Source organism: Prionailurus viverrinus, chromosome C2, assembly GCF_022837055.1.
Source record: "Prionailurus viverrinus isolate Anna chromosome C2, UM_Priviv_1.0, whole genome shotgun sequence".
NCBI lineage: Eukaryota > Metazoa > Chordata > Mammalia > Carnivora > Felidae > Prionailurus > Prionailurus viverrinus.
The window spans coordinates 75,418,965-75,438,277 of NC_062569.1; the positions used below are offsets into that span (position 1 = coordinate 75,418,965).

The 19,313-nt window shown below is 40.5% G+C and overlaps 2 protein-coding genes across 2 annotated transcripts in view; one reads left to right on the forward strand and one right to left on the reverse strand.

Moving 5' to 3' along the window:
• Positions 1–19,313, reverse strand: part of MCF2L2 (MCF.2 cell line derived transforming sequence-like 2) — a 272,800-nt gene that overhangs the window by 232,250 nt on the left and 21,237 nt on the right. Inside the window, exon 2 of the mRNA XM_047875619.1 lies at positions 4,082–4,165. Coding sequence (XP_047731575.1) covers positions 4,082–4,165 — 84 coding nt within the window. The remainder of the gene's footprint in view (positions 1–4,081; positions 4,166–19,313) is intronic.
• LOC125175065 (chromobox protein homolog 3-like) lies at positions 9,440–16,175 on the forward strand. The gene is made up of 3 exons (XM_047875341.1): positions 9,440–9,528; positions 15,214–15,647; positions 15,847–16,175. The coding sequence occupies exons 1-3, from the start codon at positions 9,440–9,442 to the stop codon at positions 16,173–16,175; spliced, it is 852 nt and encodes a 283-aa protein (XP_047731297.1).

The following is a 19,313-nucleotide window of genomic DNA, read 5'->3' on the forward strand; positions in this document are numbered from 1 at the left end:
GGTTAAATAAAAATACTATTAGAATTAATTTCCTTTTTGCTTTTTTAATATGGCTACTAGAAATTTTAAAAACACATATGTGAGTCACATTATGTTTCTATTAAAAAATACTGCCCCCTACACCTTCTTGCACTGGTTCTCATTTCCTTGATGCCAAGTTACTAACTCTATATCTGATTTAGATATAAGTTTGACTCTGATCAGTTTCTTAATGTGACATTCTCCATTGTTTCAGTGAGAATTTCCCACTTGCCCCTGGGAACTCCACCTCTACCAACCCTAGGCTCCACTGGTGGACTCCATAAGCCTAAGAGTATTTTATGCCTTCATTATTGATTATTTCTAAAAGATGGTATGTGAGAGAGGAAACTTCAGACAATGATTCCAAGGGGGGACATAACCATTAAAATAAAAAGAAAACGGTAATTTCTTTTAATTAGATTCCTTTTAATCCCAAGTATTACGGTAGAGATTGATGAATGACTAATTTATAACCAACCCCCTCTCCCCAACCACCTTCCACTGTAGCCATTTAAAAGCTAATGTTTGCCTTTTCTGACTTCCTTGCTGGTAGAAATGGCTACATGACACAATTCCAGGATGAGACATAATCAGAAGTCTACCAAGAGCTTCTGGGAAAGTTTTTGTTCTCCTGGCAAAAGGGACAGAAGAAGCCAGCATTGCTCCTTTTCCTTCTTCCTGCTTTGGACACAGACTTGATGTGTGGAGCTACAGCAGCCATTTTGACATTAAGACTAAAAACAAGAGAAACATCGAGAGAACCACAAAGATGCACCCTTAATGTCATTGAGCCACTGGCCCAATACCAGGAATTTCTACTTTTGGACCTCTGTTATGTGGCTTAGAAAACAAACAAACAAGTCCTATAGGCTAGGTTCTCTTATAGCCAGATACCACATGACCCACTTTCCTTAAAAGAACCCACTTTACCAATGAGAAGCCTGAGGTTCACAGCAACAATCTAATCATGTTGGAATGTGAACACAGAATTATCTGAGTCCAAAGCCTACAGTGTTTCCACCACATTAACCTGCTTATATTCTCTTGTTTCCTAGCTAAGCCCTAAATTTAGAAATATCCCAAGTTCACTGGGAACATGCCAGTTGTCTTTCAAGTCAAGAGCCAGCAGAGGCCCAGCCCTGGTCACTATCCAATTCCTGCTGGTGGCCCCTGTTCACAGACCTCACCGTCCAAAGGCTTCAAACCATGTGGCCACAAATCTGGGTCATCCATGGTGCAGTGAGTCCCTGCTCTCCCACCAGCCATGGGAGCACACTCAGGGAGCACGGCAGGCCAGGCAACTGGGGCCTCACTGAAGAAAAAGCTCCATCCTGTCCTTCCCATTCCTGGTTGATGGGGCCCCAGCTCTTTCCAGAGCTCAGTGGAATCTGCACAAAGTCTGCAGCTGGGACATCCTCACCCTGCTTGCCTGAATCAGGAGAACTGCTGTGACCCTGAACAGAGGCCACAGCTCGGTGGCCACAGGGCTGAGAAAAGACCTGAGTGCAGAGATTTCTGTTTTACAGCTACACAGGTACCCACAAGGGCCTCATTGCTGACATTGGCTGCCACTGGCAGGTAACGATGAAAAGCAGGCCTAGTAATTCCAAGAAAGTGCTGACTCAGAGAACTTGATATTCTTGGCTACTGATACTCTTCCAGACTTACAATACTGCAAATCCTACCACAGCTAATCCATGCTTCTCTCTCATAGGATGGGGAAACTTGAGGCAACAACATGACAAAAGAAGCTAGAAAATGAAAGGATTGTCTTTGCCACAGTCAAAGTGACTTTCCTAAAGCAGAGGTGTCCTCTTGGTCCAATGTGCGTGTTTATAGTTCAATGTTCTACATTAAAGAGTGACAATTAGGGGTGCCTGGGTGGCTCAGTCGGTTAAGCATCCGACTTCGATTCAGGTCATGATCTCGCGGTTCATGAGTTTGAGCCCCATGTCGGGCTCTGTGCTGGCAGCTTAGAGCCTGGAACCTGCTTCAGATTCTGTGTCTCCTCTCTCTGTCCCTTCTCCGCTCATGCTCTGTCTCTCTCTTTTTCAAAAATAAATAAACATTAAAAAAAAATTTTTCTTAAAAGAGTGACAATTATCTCTATTACTGACTTCGTTGTGACATCATACACCACTTCAACTGTGAGCATAGCTTTGGTTCCTTATACAAACTATATCATACTGAAAACTATTCTTTGTAATATAATCCTAAAATAAACATTTTTATGGGATTAAAATATATCAGGAAAAATACTCATACAGTTGCCAGTTGCAATGCTAATAAGCATTTTTCATACACTGCATCTTTAATCCTCCAAGTTATGATGATCCCACCCATTCATTATACAAGTGAGGAAAGTAAGGCTTAGGAATTAAGTTGCCAAAGAGATGCAGCTGGTCAACAGCAGAACCTAAATCCGTATCTAGGGCTGTCTGGTACCCATTTATGTTTTCCTATGTCGTCCTAAGAAATAAGAATAGAGAGAAGCACTTCAGTAACACTCAAAGGAGGTAACTTTGGAGCACTAAATGCACACATTAATTGGTCACTAGACTTCTTCCCCAGATGAGCCATTATCTACGCCAGAATCATGTGCTGGGGCATTAGGGTTTTGGCGTAAGGCTACAGAAATCCACTTCACCTCACGCCTTCATCCATTCCAGACCTGGATGCCCATTAGCGTTGCAGCCTTCTGTGCCATAAGACCACAGCAGCAGTTGCCAAAAACCCAGAGGGCAGTCCCCACCCTGCCTTTTGTTTTTCAGAGTCGTAGGCTCACTGTGAGAAGCTAGGAGGCTGCACCTTCAGGAGGCTGGTTAGGCACTCCCGCCAGGGCCAACACTGGCCTGCCTACGGCAGCGATGGAGGAGCAGGACTCACAGGACACACCAGGAGGACTCGGATAATTCTGAACTGAGCACTTATTATATCACAGTCTCTGTTCTAAGTGATACAGGAAGAAATTTAAAAAAATGAGGACTCTGCTTATGGAGCTTTCAATAACTATATGAGCAGTGATCAATGTGGAGGAAAGACCAGAGAATTCCCCAGAATGTCTGGATTGTGTAAGATGTCCCCACCCAGGATGTGACTCATGGATGGGAGAGGTATCCCAATAACGGAGACTGCATTTCCCTCAAACTCGGTAGGATAAAGATTTTGGAGCAGATTAAATATGATTTTGCAAAAGGAAAGAAATGCGACTTTTTTTTTTTTACATCCCATGTTGTAGAGTTAAATTCATACCAACTACATACTCTCCGAAATGGAACTAAGGTGGCTTTGTTGCTTTTTTTCAGAACAGATGTAAAGATGAGGAAAGTGACTTGCCATCTATTCCTCTGTGACATGTGCTAAGGACAACTAATTTCATGCCATGCCTCTATAAGACAGGTCTAAATATAATCCAGGGTTTGGTATGTACCTCCGGTTTCAGTAATGAAAGTCATGTCACCATTAGCTAAGTGAATAAGAAAGAAGAGTGTTCTGGTAATGACAGCTTCTCAGGGTTGTGCCTAGGCTCAGAAAATTTCTAGCCTCTTCTGAACATTAGCCTCTCTTTATTCCCAAATGTTCAATGGAAATCAATGCATTAAAATTAGGTCCATAAGAGCTAAGAATAAAAGACAAATCTCTCAAAGAACAAATAACCTCACCAGTGCTCATGAACCCTCAAAACCAAACTCTAAAGGTTGGATCTTGGAAAAATATCCAAGAAGAATGTTGGGAAAATGTCATGATGGCAGCTGATATCAATAGCCATTTCTTTTTCCTTCCTCAAAATCTTTTTGGCTCTGTTCTTTACAACCTCAAAGAAATGTACTCCCTTAGGAAAGATTAAATGACACCCAACAGCAACAGGAATGATATCTCTGAGATCTACCCTCCTCCAGATGGACATTTCTCAGTTCATTCTAGGTCTGAGAGAGGCTTAAGATTAAGACTTGGGTGTACTGTTCATTAGGGTTCATTAAGATTTGCATGTACTGGGCCCTCCCGACAAGACCCCTGCCCCCACATCAAAATCTAAAATACAAACTAATTTGCCCCTTACCTGAGAGAATGGCAAACTGTCTGTGAAGTTGTTCAATTATATCCACTGCCACCAAAGGCCTGATTTCCTGTTGCATGATTTCATCTGCACAAATGAAATACAAATTAGGTTAAATCCTTGTAAATTACAAAGAGAATTTTAAAAGGAAGAAATGGAAGCTTCACTACTCAGGAAATCTGGGACTTATCAAAATATGGTTATACGCACACTATTCTCTTGCACACTTGATTCCTGAGATGCAGAAATGGATCTGGGTTTTGTGTGGTTTGAAGCTTATACCCATGAGCACAGAAGCACACTTCTAGAGCCTCTCCCAAGGTTTTAGGAGGGACCAGTGCAAGGAAGGGGCCCTGAAGTTTAAGCTTAGGTAGCTTCACAATATACCTGCTAGGATGGTCTCATTATCAAGGCAGGTACTGAGGTATCTGCCTACTCCTTTAGGTCTGCAGGACATTTTAAATACAAACAACATAAATCATCAGAGTTCATCTCAAGCTGGGTCATAAAATCAATCTGAGATTTATGAAGGTTCTTTGCTTTTGTTTCCTTCCCTCCCTAATTCCTTCCTTTTTGCCTCCCTCCTTAGTTACCTCCATGCCTTTTTATTTTTTCCCCTTCCAGAATACTTCAAGGGGACTCTTCCCACTGCCAAGCATGTTTAAGGAAGCACTTCCCCATTTTGCTAATTAAAGATGCTCCATACTGAATAAAGAGGTACATATTTTCAAGGCAAAAATTCAAATCGTTCAAGCACAAACCTACAAATGTCCTCTAACCCTAAGAGTGATCTATAGGCCCTATGATTTGTATTCTATCCATTCGGGAAAAAGAGATTAGAGAAGGGAGAAGACTGAATGGAAATCCTTCACCTGGGCTGAAAAGAGAAAGGCATTTTCAACTCTCACTGCCTAAGATATTATTATCCTCATTTAACTGTTTCCCAGGGAATCTCAAAAAATGAACTGGTTATTGTTTCTACAGCAGTTAAACATCAAGTTAGATTAAGGCATGAGTCAAACAGTCTTGTACATTGATGCTAAATAGGAATCTCCCATTGATTCAGCCTGGAGTTGGGGTAACGTTTTGATATTACAATGTTGACCAATCAGAAGGTTATATTAGGGAAGCTCCTCCCAGAGCCTTGGTTTCCACTTCTCGGCTTTTGTGTGAAGGTTCAAGGAGATGACACTTATGGGATGTACATAGTAGATGCTCAGTAAATGCTAGTTATATCCCTTGATCTGGAAAGGTCTTTCCCATATATGCTTTCTGAAAGTCTTGTTAGGCTGGGGGCAAGTGCCAACTTAAATGCCAAGACCCTTCTCAATGAATTCTACCACTCTCTCTGGAGGAAAGCAGATAGACCCAGGCCAGAGCTCCTTTATCCCTCCTTCGTCTTTCCACCCTGATTTCACTAAAAATTCACTAATTTCCTGTTTCACTGTTAATTTTGGTGGATGCAATAATGGCACTGTAGTTCTACTTGGCAAAAAGGGAGGGCCTTCTCTGTTTTATACATGAACTAAAGTATTTAACAATAACATAAGCCTAAGATCTGATTAAAAATGCTCAGGCACTACCCCCTACCAAAAATGTATGGGGCAAGGGGAGGGGGAGATGAAACCAGACTGACAAATGTGGATAATTGTTGAAGTTGGTTGATGGGTCCATGAAAGTTCTTTGTATAATTCTTGTGCATATGTTTCAAATTGTTCATAACAAATGTAAGTTACAAATGGACACCAACATAGAAAATTTAAGCAGAAATAGGAGTTACATAATGGAAGAGTTTTTCAGAATATAATCAGAATATAATTTCAGAATATAATCTCCCAGTGGTCTGGGAAAGTGGCATATTCAAAAATAGAGCTGGGTTATTATTTTTTCATGCCTGAGGGAGTATATTTAAGAGATAATGACCCCAAAGAAAAACCAAGATTATAAAATATATCGTTATTGTACCTCAATATTTGAGGTGTGCTTTTGACATTTTAAGGAGGTAAGAGCTGAAAATGGACAACAGAAGTGAGTTAAGCCAACCATCCCCCAACCCATCTCATTTTTTAAGTGAAGAAATGGAGACCCAGAGAGATTCTGACCCTGCCTGTGGTCATCTAATTTAAGCATGGAGGTGGGGTCAGCCTGGGATTACCTGACTCTAAGAGGGCAAATCTCAGCCTTCTGTGATAGGATTTCCAGACCCTTGGTCTTCCAGAGCACTGTCTTTGACCACCGCTGAGAGGATAACTAGTGTCTCTCATCGTGGGAATCTGTAGAGGTCTGCGTAGCCTTTCAACAGAGACCTTTCCCACCTGAGGTTACCAAATGAACAGGACTAAAATTTAGAATTTGTTTTTCAAGCGTAGAAATGAGCTGGTTTGCCTTTGCTGAAAGAGCTTGGCCCCCAGCCAGGGAGGGATAGGGTTATCCTTGAAGATTTCCCAGCAAAGGAGCTTCATGACCCCATCTGGCTGGCTGCAACAGATCATGTGAGTTTCTCAGACTCAGGGCTGACCCAGAGCATGGAGATGACCTCAGACACACCCAGCTTTTAGTGATGCCTGACATCTATGGGCCTGTTGGAATAGGGGCAAGGTTGGTTCAGCCCCAAAAGAGACATAAAAAACCAGGCCTGCTGCTGGAGGGCCTTGCTCTCCACTGCTGCATAGATGGGGTTGGGAAGCTCTTCAGTCTAAAGGAACACCTTCCTCTGCAGTGGGAAAGAACCCAGACAGCCCTCCCCCCACATGGGAAGGGCTGTTTCTGCCAACTTCTAGCTAGGCTGCCAGAGCAAGAACACTCTGAGTCTCAGTGTCCTCTGTTGTGAAATGGCTTTTCCTTCTCTAGAAACAGTTGAGCCTGAGCAGTGATAACCCACCGAAGTGATGGTCCCTGATGCACTTTGCCTGGCCCCTTGGTCCTGTGTGGAGGTTTCCTGTTTGCTGCTTGCTATTTTTGATGTACATGGATTAGGCAGAAGCTTATCTCTTTCAACCCTCATAAGGCAAGGGGACGTGATCATTCAACATCAACACAATTTCTATCCTGCACAAAGTTACAAATAGATCAGGGAAAAACTTGTCTCTTCTATCCCTGATAAGTATACAGGCGTGAGATTGTATGCTACCCAGGACCCACAGTTCCAGAGATGCAGAAGGCATCAAAGTTTCACAAACAGCCTCCTAGGTGGTGGAATAACAGCCTAGTACATCCCATGGAAACTCAGCTTAGGAAGGCAGTAAGCAACACCCCTGTGTCGTACACTGCCAAGTCTGAGAGAGCAATGCAGGCTCTGGGGCAGGACTTTCCTACTGATTGCACCCACCCTCACGGCAGAGGGCAGGGAACTGCTGATAACGGCTTTATGCAGTCTGAGTTTGCAACTGATCAGGAATAAAGGGAGTAAAACCCTCAGCCTCCCACTCTGGCTGTTCTGAAAGTTCAGTCACACTGGGATTTAAAAGTATGGTCTGAAGAGAAAAAGAACCAAATTGCTAAATAACTAAGTTAGGGGAACAAAGTGTGGTCTGGACCGAAGAGGGAAGGCAGCCCCAATTTTGACGGACCTTGCCACATTTCTACTTTGCCAAGAGAATCTGGTGAACAGAAAAAAATGGAAGAGTCTGCCACTTAGGTGGACTAGGAATGGGCCCAGGATCCCCAGTCTCAGTCTCTGTGCAGCACACTTCTCTGCTAGTAATACTAATGAACACCAGCTGTGACCTGGCCCTGACAATGCACCTCACAGATTAACTCATTTAATCGGTCGGATAATGACAGTAAAGGAATGCACCTTTTCACTAAAATGAACCTCCTCCCACCCACCCCGCCCTCTCACCCGCACAACTAGACCAGACTTGACTGCCAGGAAAACACTTGTAGACCAACAGCTCTGAGAAATCAGTTGCCAGGCTGGTAGGAAGGGCCATCCCACGGGGTCACGCATTTCACTTCTCTTTCTCATTGGCCAGGTCAGAAATAACACAAACGCATTTTCCTTCTTTTACTGGGCCCTATATGAGAGCAATGGTTAACCCAAACCATAAGACTTAGTATTGAAGTCTTGTCTATAAATTAGCAATGAATAAAAGGCATGTGAAAAGCAGATGGAAGATTTTTTAAAGGAGAAATCTAGAATTTTAATAGCAAGAACACTGAAAAATGTCCAATTTCCCACTAGTCAAATAATGCAATTAAAACAATAATAGAATACCTCATTCATCCATAAAATAACTGAGACTCTAACACCCAATCCTGGGGTTTTGTTGGAAAACTAATACATGTACATGACCTTGGGGTGTGAAGCTGGTAGATCCCTTTTAGAAAGTGGTTTCACAATATTTTATCCAGTGATTATTGTGTAGTTACATACCAAACCCTTTATATGCAGCATCTCATTTAATCCTCAAAACAATGCTAAGGGTGATATTGAACTAGATTTGCTCATCCAAGGTCAATCAAGATCATCCAAGCTCATCCAAGGTCAAGCAGAGCCAGAATTTGAACCCATCTCATTCTGAACTCCAAAGCCCAACATCTTAACCATTGCAATACAGAGTTTCAATACACAGTCATTAAAATCTTCATAATCTTTTATTCAGTTCATCTAATATCTGGAAATTTAGGCCAAGAAAATAGTAAAATGAAAATGTTATACATAAAAAAGGTAGACTGGAAATACTATTTATAAGAGTAAAGAGATGAAAGCATTCATTATATAATTATGAAAACCATCTCCACAGAAAAAGATTTAAAATATAATATCAAGGACATAAAAACTATATGTGACGTGAGACTGCATACAAGTTAAAAAAAAGAAGAAGAAAGTACGTGGTGTATTTGTGCACATGTGTGTGAGCATATGAGAAAAGAATACTTGAAATAGTTGTGTTAGAGTAACGGAATCATATTGTTCTTACCCACTTAGCTTACATACAGAAAAATATGCTCTGGTAGCCTTTATTTTTTATGCTAATAGGACTTTATTGAAGTACAATTTACATGCAGCACAACGCACAGATCCTCAGTGTACAGTTTAATGTATTCTGATAAATACATACACTCACATAACCATCAAACAGATCAAGATATGGAACATTTCCATCACCCCAAAAGCTTCCTTGTGACCCCTGTCCCAGACCCCACACTGTTGGGAGCTCCACATTCCACAGCCCTCCCTCTCATAAATACATGTGTTAAAGACCACATGGGTGGCTCTGTCACTCGTGATCCAGTGCTCGGGGCTGGCAGGGCAGCCCCACACATCTACTCTTTTAACACCACTGGAGACCCAGGGAAACACTTCTCCACATCTCTTGATCTATATCCTCAAAAGAAAGGACGTCTGCATCCAATGCTATGGCGGTTTGTGGGTTGTGCCACTGCTCGTATCAGGGACAGACGCTGCTTCAGAGCGCTGGGAGGATTGGAGCAGCGGAAGTGCTTAGGTAAGAGAAAAGACAAATTAATGAACATGTCAAATCCTCCCTCTCACATGGTGTGAATGTTGTAGATTCTTATATAATGAAATATCTGCCCAGTCCTACCAATCATCAACCTTCTTTCTCCCTTCTTTAATTTTTTTTTTTGACGTTTTTATTTATTTTTGAGAGACAGAGCATGAGTGGGGGAGGAGCAGAGAGAGAGGGAGACACAGAATCTGAAGCAGGCTCCAGGCTCTGAGCTGTCAGCACGGAGTCCCCACGCAGGGCTGTAATTCATGAACTGTGAGATCATGACCTGAGCCGAAGTTGGGTGCTTAACTGACTGAGCCACCCAGGGGCCCCCAACCCTCTTTCTTCTTTCTATTTCATGATGCAAATACATATATTCAAAATGTGAATTCCTTGAATCCAATTACAAAATTTTACTTAGATCACTTTTTTTTTAAAAGAGTTCTTTTTTATTAATTAATTAATTAATTATTTGTTTTTACTGTTTTTTTTAATTTTATTTTTTGAGAGACAGAGACAGAGGGCTAGTTGGGGAGGGGCAGACAGAGAGGGATACACAGAATCTGAAGCAGGCTCCAGGCTCTGAGCTGTCAGCGCACAGAGCCCTACATGGGGCTCAAACCTACAAACTGTGAGATCATGACCTGAGCTGAGGTGAGACGCTTAACTGGCTAAGCCGCCCCAGATCACTTTTTTTTTTTAATTTTTTAACTTATTTTGAGAGAGAGAAAGAGTGGGGGGGGGGGAGGGGCAGAAAGAGAGGGAGACACAGAATCTGAAGCAGGCTCCAGGCTCTGAGCTGTCAGCGCACAGAGCCCTACATGGGGCTCAAACCTACAAACTGTGAGATCATGACCTGAGCTGAGGTGAGACGCTTAACTGGCTAAGCCGCCCCAGATCACTTTTTTTTTTTAATTTTTTAACTTATTTTGAGAGAGAGAAAGAGTGGGGGGGGGGGAGGGGCAGAAAGAGAGGGAGACACAGAATCTGAAGCAGGCTCCAGGCTCTGAGCTACCAGCGCAGAGCCCAAAGTGGGGCTCAAACTCACAAGTGTGAGATCATGACCTGAGCCAAAGTCAGACGTTCAGCTGACTGACCCACCCAGGCGCCCCCTACTTAGATCACATTGTAGATCACTGCTCTCAACAGAGCTCAAATTATGTGAAAATCTCAATTATAACAACAGTGCTTTTGCTAACATAAAGGCAAGAAAAAAATATATATTTTATGGATTAGTGATTTACAGATTACAGATATCTTCATTACCCATCCAAATTTCATAGGGCCATCAACACAACACTCAGGAACACAATAATTCAATTTTCTTCATCTTTGCTATTTTCTGAATTTTACTCATATAAAAACCACAGCTTTCTACACATTTTAATTTTGTTCTTATGAGAGTATGTTTATAAGGTAGGTGGGAAAATAAAACATGTTTTATTTAACTGTGGCATGTGGGCCTCCTTTTGTACTCTTGTCCCAGTCTCTGTCGGCAATGCCTGTTTAAAACTACTTTGAAAACTGGTAAGATATTACTAAGCATAGCATTTCTGTTTTTTAATATTTATCCAAATCCCTTTTCTCCTTTTTCTTTCCCTCACAAAGTTGATACATTTTTTTAAAGCTCCTTAATTTCTGCTGACATTTCACATCGTACCCTTGTAGGAGACAAGCACTGCAGAGGTGGAAGTTTCTATGTGATGAGTTTCCTTAGCAACAAGAGCTGGAGATGTCATTTCCCCGTAGCCCTTCATAACTAGAGGAGAGGTGAACCAGGCTCTGCTGCCTGGGGTATTCTGAATAAAAAGCAATCAAGGCCCTGGAGGAAATTCAGAAAATCTGTGAAAATACTTAATCCCTCCTTTTCCCATAAGGCTCTCCTGTTTCACCACTGGGTTTCAAGTACCCCCACCTGCATTTTAATCAATACCCCACCCCCAGCCGTGCTTCTCACATTATAATCAATATATAAATCACATGGGCTTTAAAACGCAGATTCTGATTTAGTAGGCCTAGGGCCAAGCATTTCTAACAAGCTCTCCTGATGCTGCTGATTCAACAGAGAAGCAAGCACAACACTGATTCCAAGGCCTTAGACTATGCTTGGTCCTTTCCTGATGCTTTTGAAAATGCAGGTCAGGAGAAAAAAAAAAAAGTATTTATTTGGGTTGTTCGCTGTCTGCTTCTCTTATCATTCAATAAAAATAATCATCGCTATGTGTTGAAAGTGTTCTTGAAACTGAGGCCCAGATGGTGTAAATTTTCCCTTCTGTGCTGACTGTGAGGTCTGTACCCTGGGAAAGAAGCCAACCCTGCTTTGAGAACCTGCTTAGTTCTCCTTCCAGCACACCTCAAGCCCTGCCCCATTGCCCAGGATGGGCTCCTTCATGCCTATCCCCTCTCGTTCTTGGCCCGCTCCTATCCCTGGATTCAGGCAAGTTTACTGTCTGGAAGCAGTGTCTTGGGAAAAACAATACAATATGGTACAATAGGAAGTGAGAAGACGTGATATGAGTAATAATCATTTAACATAGCATTCTTCCAAACGTTTCTCCACTTTCCTTCTAAAGCTCCTAGACAAAAAAAAAAAAAAAATCTTAATACAAAGAAATAAAAATGGTAGGATTTGAGAAATTTTAGCAATATGATGGATAAACAATTTAATTTTTGTTTAAGAAAAACTCCTGGAACCTCTGGCAAAATTTCCTTCCTTCCTCTCTCGATTCATTCATTCATTCATTCATTCAGGTGTGGAAGCAGAATTAAAAGAACTGGACTTGCATCCCAGCTCTGACACTACCCAGTCCCTCCATCTTCAGGGTCTCCCTCTGTAAAATGGGAATGAACAAAAATTGGAGGGCTATTGTGAGAATTAATACTACCATTTATTGAACACTTAACTACTGGGCACTTTGCTACATGTTTTACATACATTTTCTAACTTAATTAATTAAAATCACATGTGAAATCAGTTTGTGTATAAGAGATTCAATAGATGCTAATTAAATTTATCATTCGGTCCTCTGAGCTATATGATCCCAAGGATGCCACAATAGGTTTCTCACAAACACCCATGTTGTTGCCATGCATTGGTGGTTTGCTTTGAATTTCTGCTCATGAACTCCCCTTGTTGACCTTCCTCTTTCACTATGAAATAAGTCTGACAGAATTTGTTTTGAGTTCAGAAGGACTCAGGAGCAAAACAGAGATTAGAATTAGGTCAAAATATAAATATGTAGAATATGATAGAAGTGGCATTCCACGTGAGGACAGGGAGAGATTATTGAACATGTAGTGTCAGGTCAATCTACTAGCCACCAAAAGACATCAAGTTTAGTGACTAAGAGCATCACCTCTGGTACCACAATGCCTAAGTTCAAATCTTGGCTCTGCCATTTACAGTCGATTAATCTTTTTTTAATTTTTTTTAACGTTTATTTATTTTTGAGACAGAGAGAGACAGAGCATGAACGGGGGAGGGTCAGAGAGAGGGAGACACAGAATCTGAAACAGGCTCCAGGCTCTGAGCTGTCAGCTCAGAGCCCGACGCGGGGCTCAAACTCACAGACCTCGAGATGATGACCTGAGCCGAAGTGGGCCGCTTAACCGACTGAGCCACCCAGGTGCCCCTACAGTCGATTAATCTTAAGCAAGTTGCTGGACTTCCCTGTGCCTTAATTTCTTGGTCTGAAAATGGGGAAAATTATAATACATCCACCTGATATAACTGTTGTAAGAATGTAGTTAATATAGCTAGAGAGCTTTAAAAAATTCCTGGTATATGGTAAGTGCTATGTAAGGTTATTTTCTTATTGTCAAAATGTTTAATATTTCACTTCTTGCCAAAAGAACAAACTCCAGTCACATTAAATAATGAAACTATAAACTCCAATATGAAGCCCACCCAAATTAAATAATTAAACCATAAAAATACTAGAAGAAAATATAGGAGGGTATTTTTACAATAATGGAATTAGAACCGCTTACCAAAGTATGACAGAAATACCAATAAGAAAAGACTGATAAAGTTAATTTAAAAACTACTTTGGCAGGGCAAACACACCTTGAACAAACTCAAAAAAATAGCAACAAATTGGAAAATTCACAGCACATGTGGTAATAAAAGGCTTATCTTCCTAGAACATAAAGAGCAACAGTGGGCTGGCTGGTGCCCCCCTCCCAAGAGATATGGCCATGTCCTAATCCCAGTACCTGTGAACGTTACCTTATGTGGAAAAGGGGTCTTTGCAGATATGATTAACTTAAGGCTCTTGAGGAAGAGCCTATTTTGAATTATCCGGGTGGGCCCAGAATGCAATCATATGCATTCTTATAAGAGAGGGAAACAGAGGAGAAGACCAGGTAAAGATGGAAACTGAGACTGGAATCCAGCAGTCACAAGCCAAGACAGGCCTGGAGCCACCAGAGCCTGAAAGAGACAAGAAAATAAATTTTCCCTATAGCCCCTAGAAAGCTACACCTTAATTTTGGACTTCTGGTCTCTAGAACTACGAGATAATAAATTTCTGCTGTTTTAGGCATTAAATCTGTGCTTACTTGTTATAGCAGCCACATGAAACAAGCACAAACTAAAAACAGATAATTCATGGAATAAATACAGCCAATGAATTGATGTAAGACTGCAGTAATGGTCAGAAAGGCCAGTTAGACACTCCCAAAACTTACATTAAGATACTCAAATTTTCATTGCTATCTTGAATCACAGACAGAATAAAATAATTGACAGCTAAAGCATATAGGCAAGCATTTCACAACCTTTTACAGTGGGGATACAAAAAGAAAAGCAACAATGTGTATGTAATGCTGTGAGTTTAGAATCCAGAAATTCTTCATAATCTTCTTTCAAGTTACTTCTTCTCCTCACTGCTAACAAAACCGTAAAGCCCTTATGACTCAACCTTAATACAAAATCAGGGCAATAATTTACACTTGAATTCAAGCCCTGTGGGACTTGTGTGCATGCACAGGCAAGTACCTATGTGTTTTAAGAATGGAAAGCAAAATCTGATTAACAAGTTGTTCGTTCTTAAGTAGCAAATACATAGTACCCCTTGCCTTTCATAACACAGTATATGTATTATATCCTATATAAGTGTATGGTATATAGTATAAGCATGAATTCAGAAAGTATCCTGCAACAATGATGATCTCTATTCAGTAATTCCCCTCTCTTGAAGAAATAGGTTCCAAATATAAGTAAAGAGTAATGAGGGAGACAAAGACAGTTGTTTAATCACTTTTCCTAGCCTGTGATCCAAGGGGAATGAATGTATTATAAACATTTTCACGGCCAGAAAAAAAAGGGGGGTGTAACTATAAAAAAAAAAAAAAGCCCATCCATAAAAGAAGCAGTCTTAGAAACAAGTAGTTGCTTCAGCTCTTAGAGAATGTCTTACTGGCTTCCAAATACATGTAAGGCATACTTATACTTAGAAATGCTGTTCCTTCTCACCCAGCCCACTGAAAGGAAGTGTTTTTTTCTTTTTTCTACTCTTAAACCACCAGTCTGTTATTAGTTCATATGTTTTCAGTGAAATCTTAGCATTTCGGATTTAATATTTTTTTTCAGACACTTTTCTTCAGTACCATGAGTTTCATTACCTGGATTCATATTTTCATTTTACAAAAGCAACATATGTTTGTTATTTTTCAAAGTAAAAAATACGGTTCCTCGCAGCCGCCCGGAGCGGGCGGTGCCACCCCCTCCCCCGCCAGCGACTGCCCGGCCCTCCCCCTCGGATGTGGCTGGGGCTTGAGGAGTCAGGGCTGGGGACGCCGCAGACCCGGGACCCGGAGTAGCTCGGAGGCGGTGAATAATAGCCCTTCAAGTCTGAAAAAAAAAAAAAAAAAAAAAAAGGCCTCCAGTAAAACCACAATGCAAAAAAAGGGAATGAAACAGAAGGGAAAGAGTAAAAAAGTAGAAGAGGCAGAGCCTGAAGAATCTGTGGTGGAAAAAGTACTAGACAGACCTGTAATGAATGGGAAGGCGGGGCATTTCCTGCAGTGGAAGGGATTTACAGATACTGACAATACTTGGGAACCTGAAGAAAATTTAGATTGTCCAGAGTTACTTGAAGCATTTCTTTTTTGTTGTTGTTTATTTTTGAGAGAGACAGAGAATGAGTGGGGGAGGGGCAGAGAGAGACACACACAGAATCCGAAGCAGGCTCCAGGCTCCCAGCTATCAGCACAGAGCCTGATGCAGGGCTCAAACCCACGAACCCAGAGATCATGACCTGAGCCAAAGTCTGACACTCAACAGACTGAGCCACCCTGGCGCCCCTGAAGCATTTCTTAATTCCCGAAAAGCTGGTAAAGAAAAAGATGGCACAAAAAGAAAATCTTTATCTGACAGTGAATCTGATGATAGCAAGTCAAAGAAGAAAAGAGATGGTGCTGAGAAACCCAGAGCCTTTACCAGAGGTCTTGATCCTGAACGAATAATTGGTGCCACAGACAGCAGTGCAGAATTAATGTTCCTCATGAAACAGAAAGATTTAGATGACGTCCACTCGGTGCTGGCAAAAGAGGCAAATATGAAGTGTCCTCAAATTGTAATTGCTTTTTATGAAGAGAAACTAACTTGGCATTCTTATCCAGAAGATGAAGCTCGGTAATTGTTTTCATTGCTTCATATATATGCATATATACATATGTATATATATATGTACACATACACACACACACACACACACATACATATACATGTATATATAATCTGAAATAAAATATTATATATTTATATATAAATATATAAAATAAATAAAATAAATATAAATATAATCTGAAATAAAATAAAAAATACAACTAAACCAAAGCAAGAAAAATAAAACTCCTTATCACTCCTTCACCCCAAATTAAATAAGTATCTCATATATGTATACCTAGACATATATGCTTTTAAAATAGATTCATACTTACACATTGCATATTACAACCTGATTTTCTTTCAGACTATTTGGTCATCTCTCTTCAATATGAATTTTTTGATAAATAGCCATCTACAATATTGTTAATGGCTGATTAATGCATTTTAAAAAGTCCTTTTAGCAAACTTGAGATAGTATTGCAAGTAAATGTTTTCAATGTAAAATTTGTTAGTTAAACCATTATTCCACTGAGAATGAGGATGAATAACAAAACAAAAATAAAAGAAAGGCATCATTGCTCTCACAGTACCTTGTTTTGCCATATATTCTAGCCTGATGCAACTTCCCAGGAAATGGTGGTAAGCCCTCATCTCTGCCTCTGTGATCCGCACAGAGGTGTAAGGCAAGTATCTGGGGTCTTGCTGCCCACACTTCCTGCACCAGGAGGCCATTGGATCCCAGGACACCGTGCCACTTTGCTCTCTCTTGGTTCCTCTCAGCACTGTACTCACATAAATGTGTTTAATCCCTTCTCTGAGCTAATCTCACTGAAGTTCATTCAAGGTCATTTCATTGCTAAGAGTTTATCCTTTGGATTGGTGAGTGCTCACAGGATTACAGGCCCAATAGTTACTGGATTCACTCATTTGGAGACAAAGGGAAACTGGAGGATGAGGAGGTGGGGTAGAGAGGGAAATCCTAGAGTCAATGAGAATCAGAATCTTTTTTTTATTTTTTAGAGGAATCACAATATGAGACATACATCAGGCCACTGGTGTATTATTCCAGGCCACAATCCTCCCCTCCCTCTTTTCCAACCTCTCTAAACTGCAGAGGAATAAAATACGGAGACTTAAAAATACAGCCAGTAGACGTCACTATCTAGACAGGCAACATGGGTTGGTACAGGAAATGATCAGTGTTCAAGTCCTGAAGGAATGTAGACTGTGTCCTGAACCACTTCTAAAGATCAGGTGCAAGTACAATACCATGATTCTAAAATGAAGGATGTTTTTTGTCTGTCATGATCTGACTAAGACCTCCCACCCTTACTACCACTTGGAGAAAAGCAAGCTCACCTTTCAGAACTGTGCTATGCCAAGTGTGGTACACTCAGAAAGAGCCTGATTTTTCATAATGTATTTATCTTGGTTCTTCATGCTTAATGTTTCTGTTTAGTAATGTTATGCTCCAAGATTTAAGGAAAGGGCACAATATGAAATATCCAAAAAGTGATAAGTAAATTTATATATAAACTTCTAATTTTTATTTGTATATTTCAAGATAAAATTTGAGTTAAGACTTGCAACTAGCCAAGGAGAAACTGGAAACACTTTTCATAAAAAATAAATAGGAGCACCTCGGTGGCTTAGTAGTTTGAGCATCCAACTCTTGATTTTCACTCAGGTCACGATCTCACGATTGTGGGACCGGGCCCCGAGGAGGGCTCTATACTGAGCATGGAGCCTGCTTGGGATTCTCTCTCTCCCTCTCTCTCTCTGCCCCTCCCCCACTCATATTCTCTCTCTCTCTCTCTCTCTCTCTCTCTTGCTCTCTCTCTCTCAAAATAAATAAACATTTAAAAAGTAAAATTTAAACTAAATAAGTAAATAATAAATATTTATTTTTTAGGGAGAAGGTAAAATTGAATATTATTGAAATACTCAAATCTGAAGTGTACATTTTAATGAGTTTTGACAAATGGATACATCCATGTAACCCACACTCCTTTCAAGATATAGAACATTTCCATCTATAGAAAGTACCTTCATGTCCTTTCCCAGCCAACCTTTGTTCCTAACTGCCAGGCAACCATCAAAGTGATTTTTCAATAGAGACTAGTCCTGCCTTTTTAAAAACTTCATATAATGTAACCATATAGTGTGTACTCTTGTGTCTAGGTTCTCTCAGGATAATGCTTTTCAGATTCACCCATGTTGTGTGTATCAGAAATTCATTTATTTTTATTGCTGAGCTGTGTCCCGTCTTATGGATGGTCACAGTTTGTCCATTTTCCTGCTTATAGACATTCAGGTTTTATCCCAATTTGGGCTGCTTTGAACACTCATGTAAAGGTCTTTGTGTAGACACACATTTGCATTTCTCTTGGCTAAATACCTACAAGTGGTATTGCTCAATCAAAGGAGAGGTGTATATTTAATTTGTAAGAAACTGCCAAACGTTTTCCTGAATTGGTTATACCAGAAAGCCCCTTAAGATTAGAGGCTGCTCTGTTTAGTAATCCTCTGTGCCAATTCTTTATTAGTGTTAACTGCATGTGAAGTACTTTAAGAAAAATACCTAAAAATTAAGAGGAAGAAATGTAATATAATTTGAGATGCTAAAACTTATGAAAGCTCTTTTTTTTTTTCTCCACCATTAGGTATTGTGAATATATTAACTCCAATTAAACACCAAGTCTGAAAGTCCTAATTACAGGGCAGCAAACAAGGCAATTTTTAAGCAACAGTTTGTTGTATATAGCCAAATTTCCCTCCAAAATGGTTGTGCCAGTTTATATTCCCACCAACAATATAGAAAGTGCCTGAGTCACCATATGGAGGCTCTTTCTCCTACTACATTAACTTTTTTACCCATTCATTCAGTTATGAATAGCCATGAATGCTTGGCTAGCATCACAACACCTACGAACATAAGAGCTATCTTTGTTAACCACATCCACAATGGCAGTGTAAATGCAATTGCACACACCCAGCAATGACCTTAATTATATTTTTTGCAGTTTACAGAACTCTAGGGAGAGGGTAGACTGTAAAATCTTGGAAATTTTCTTTATTACATTTGAATCTCTTATATGAACAAGCTGTACAGATCTTACAAATCCTATATTCCATGCACTGACCTTTATCATTTCACCAAGATCAA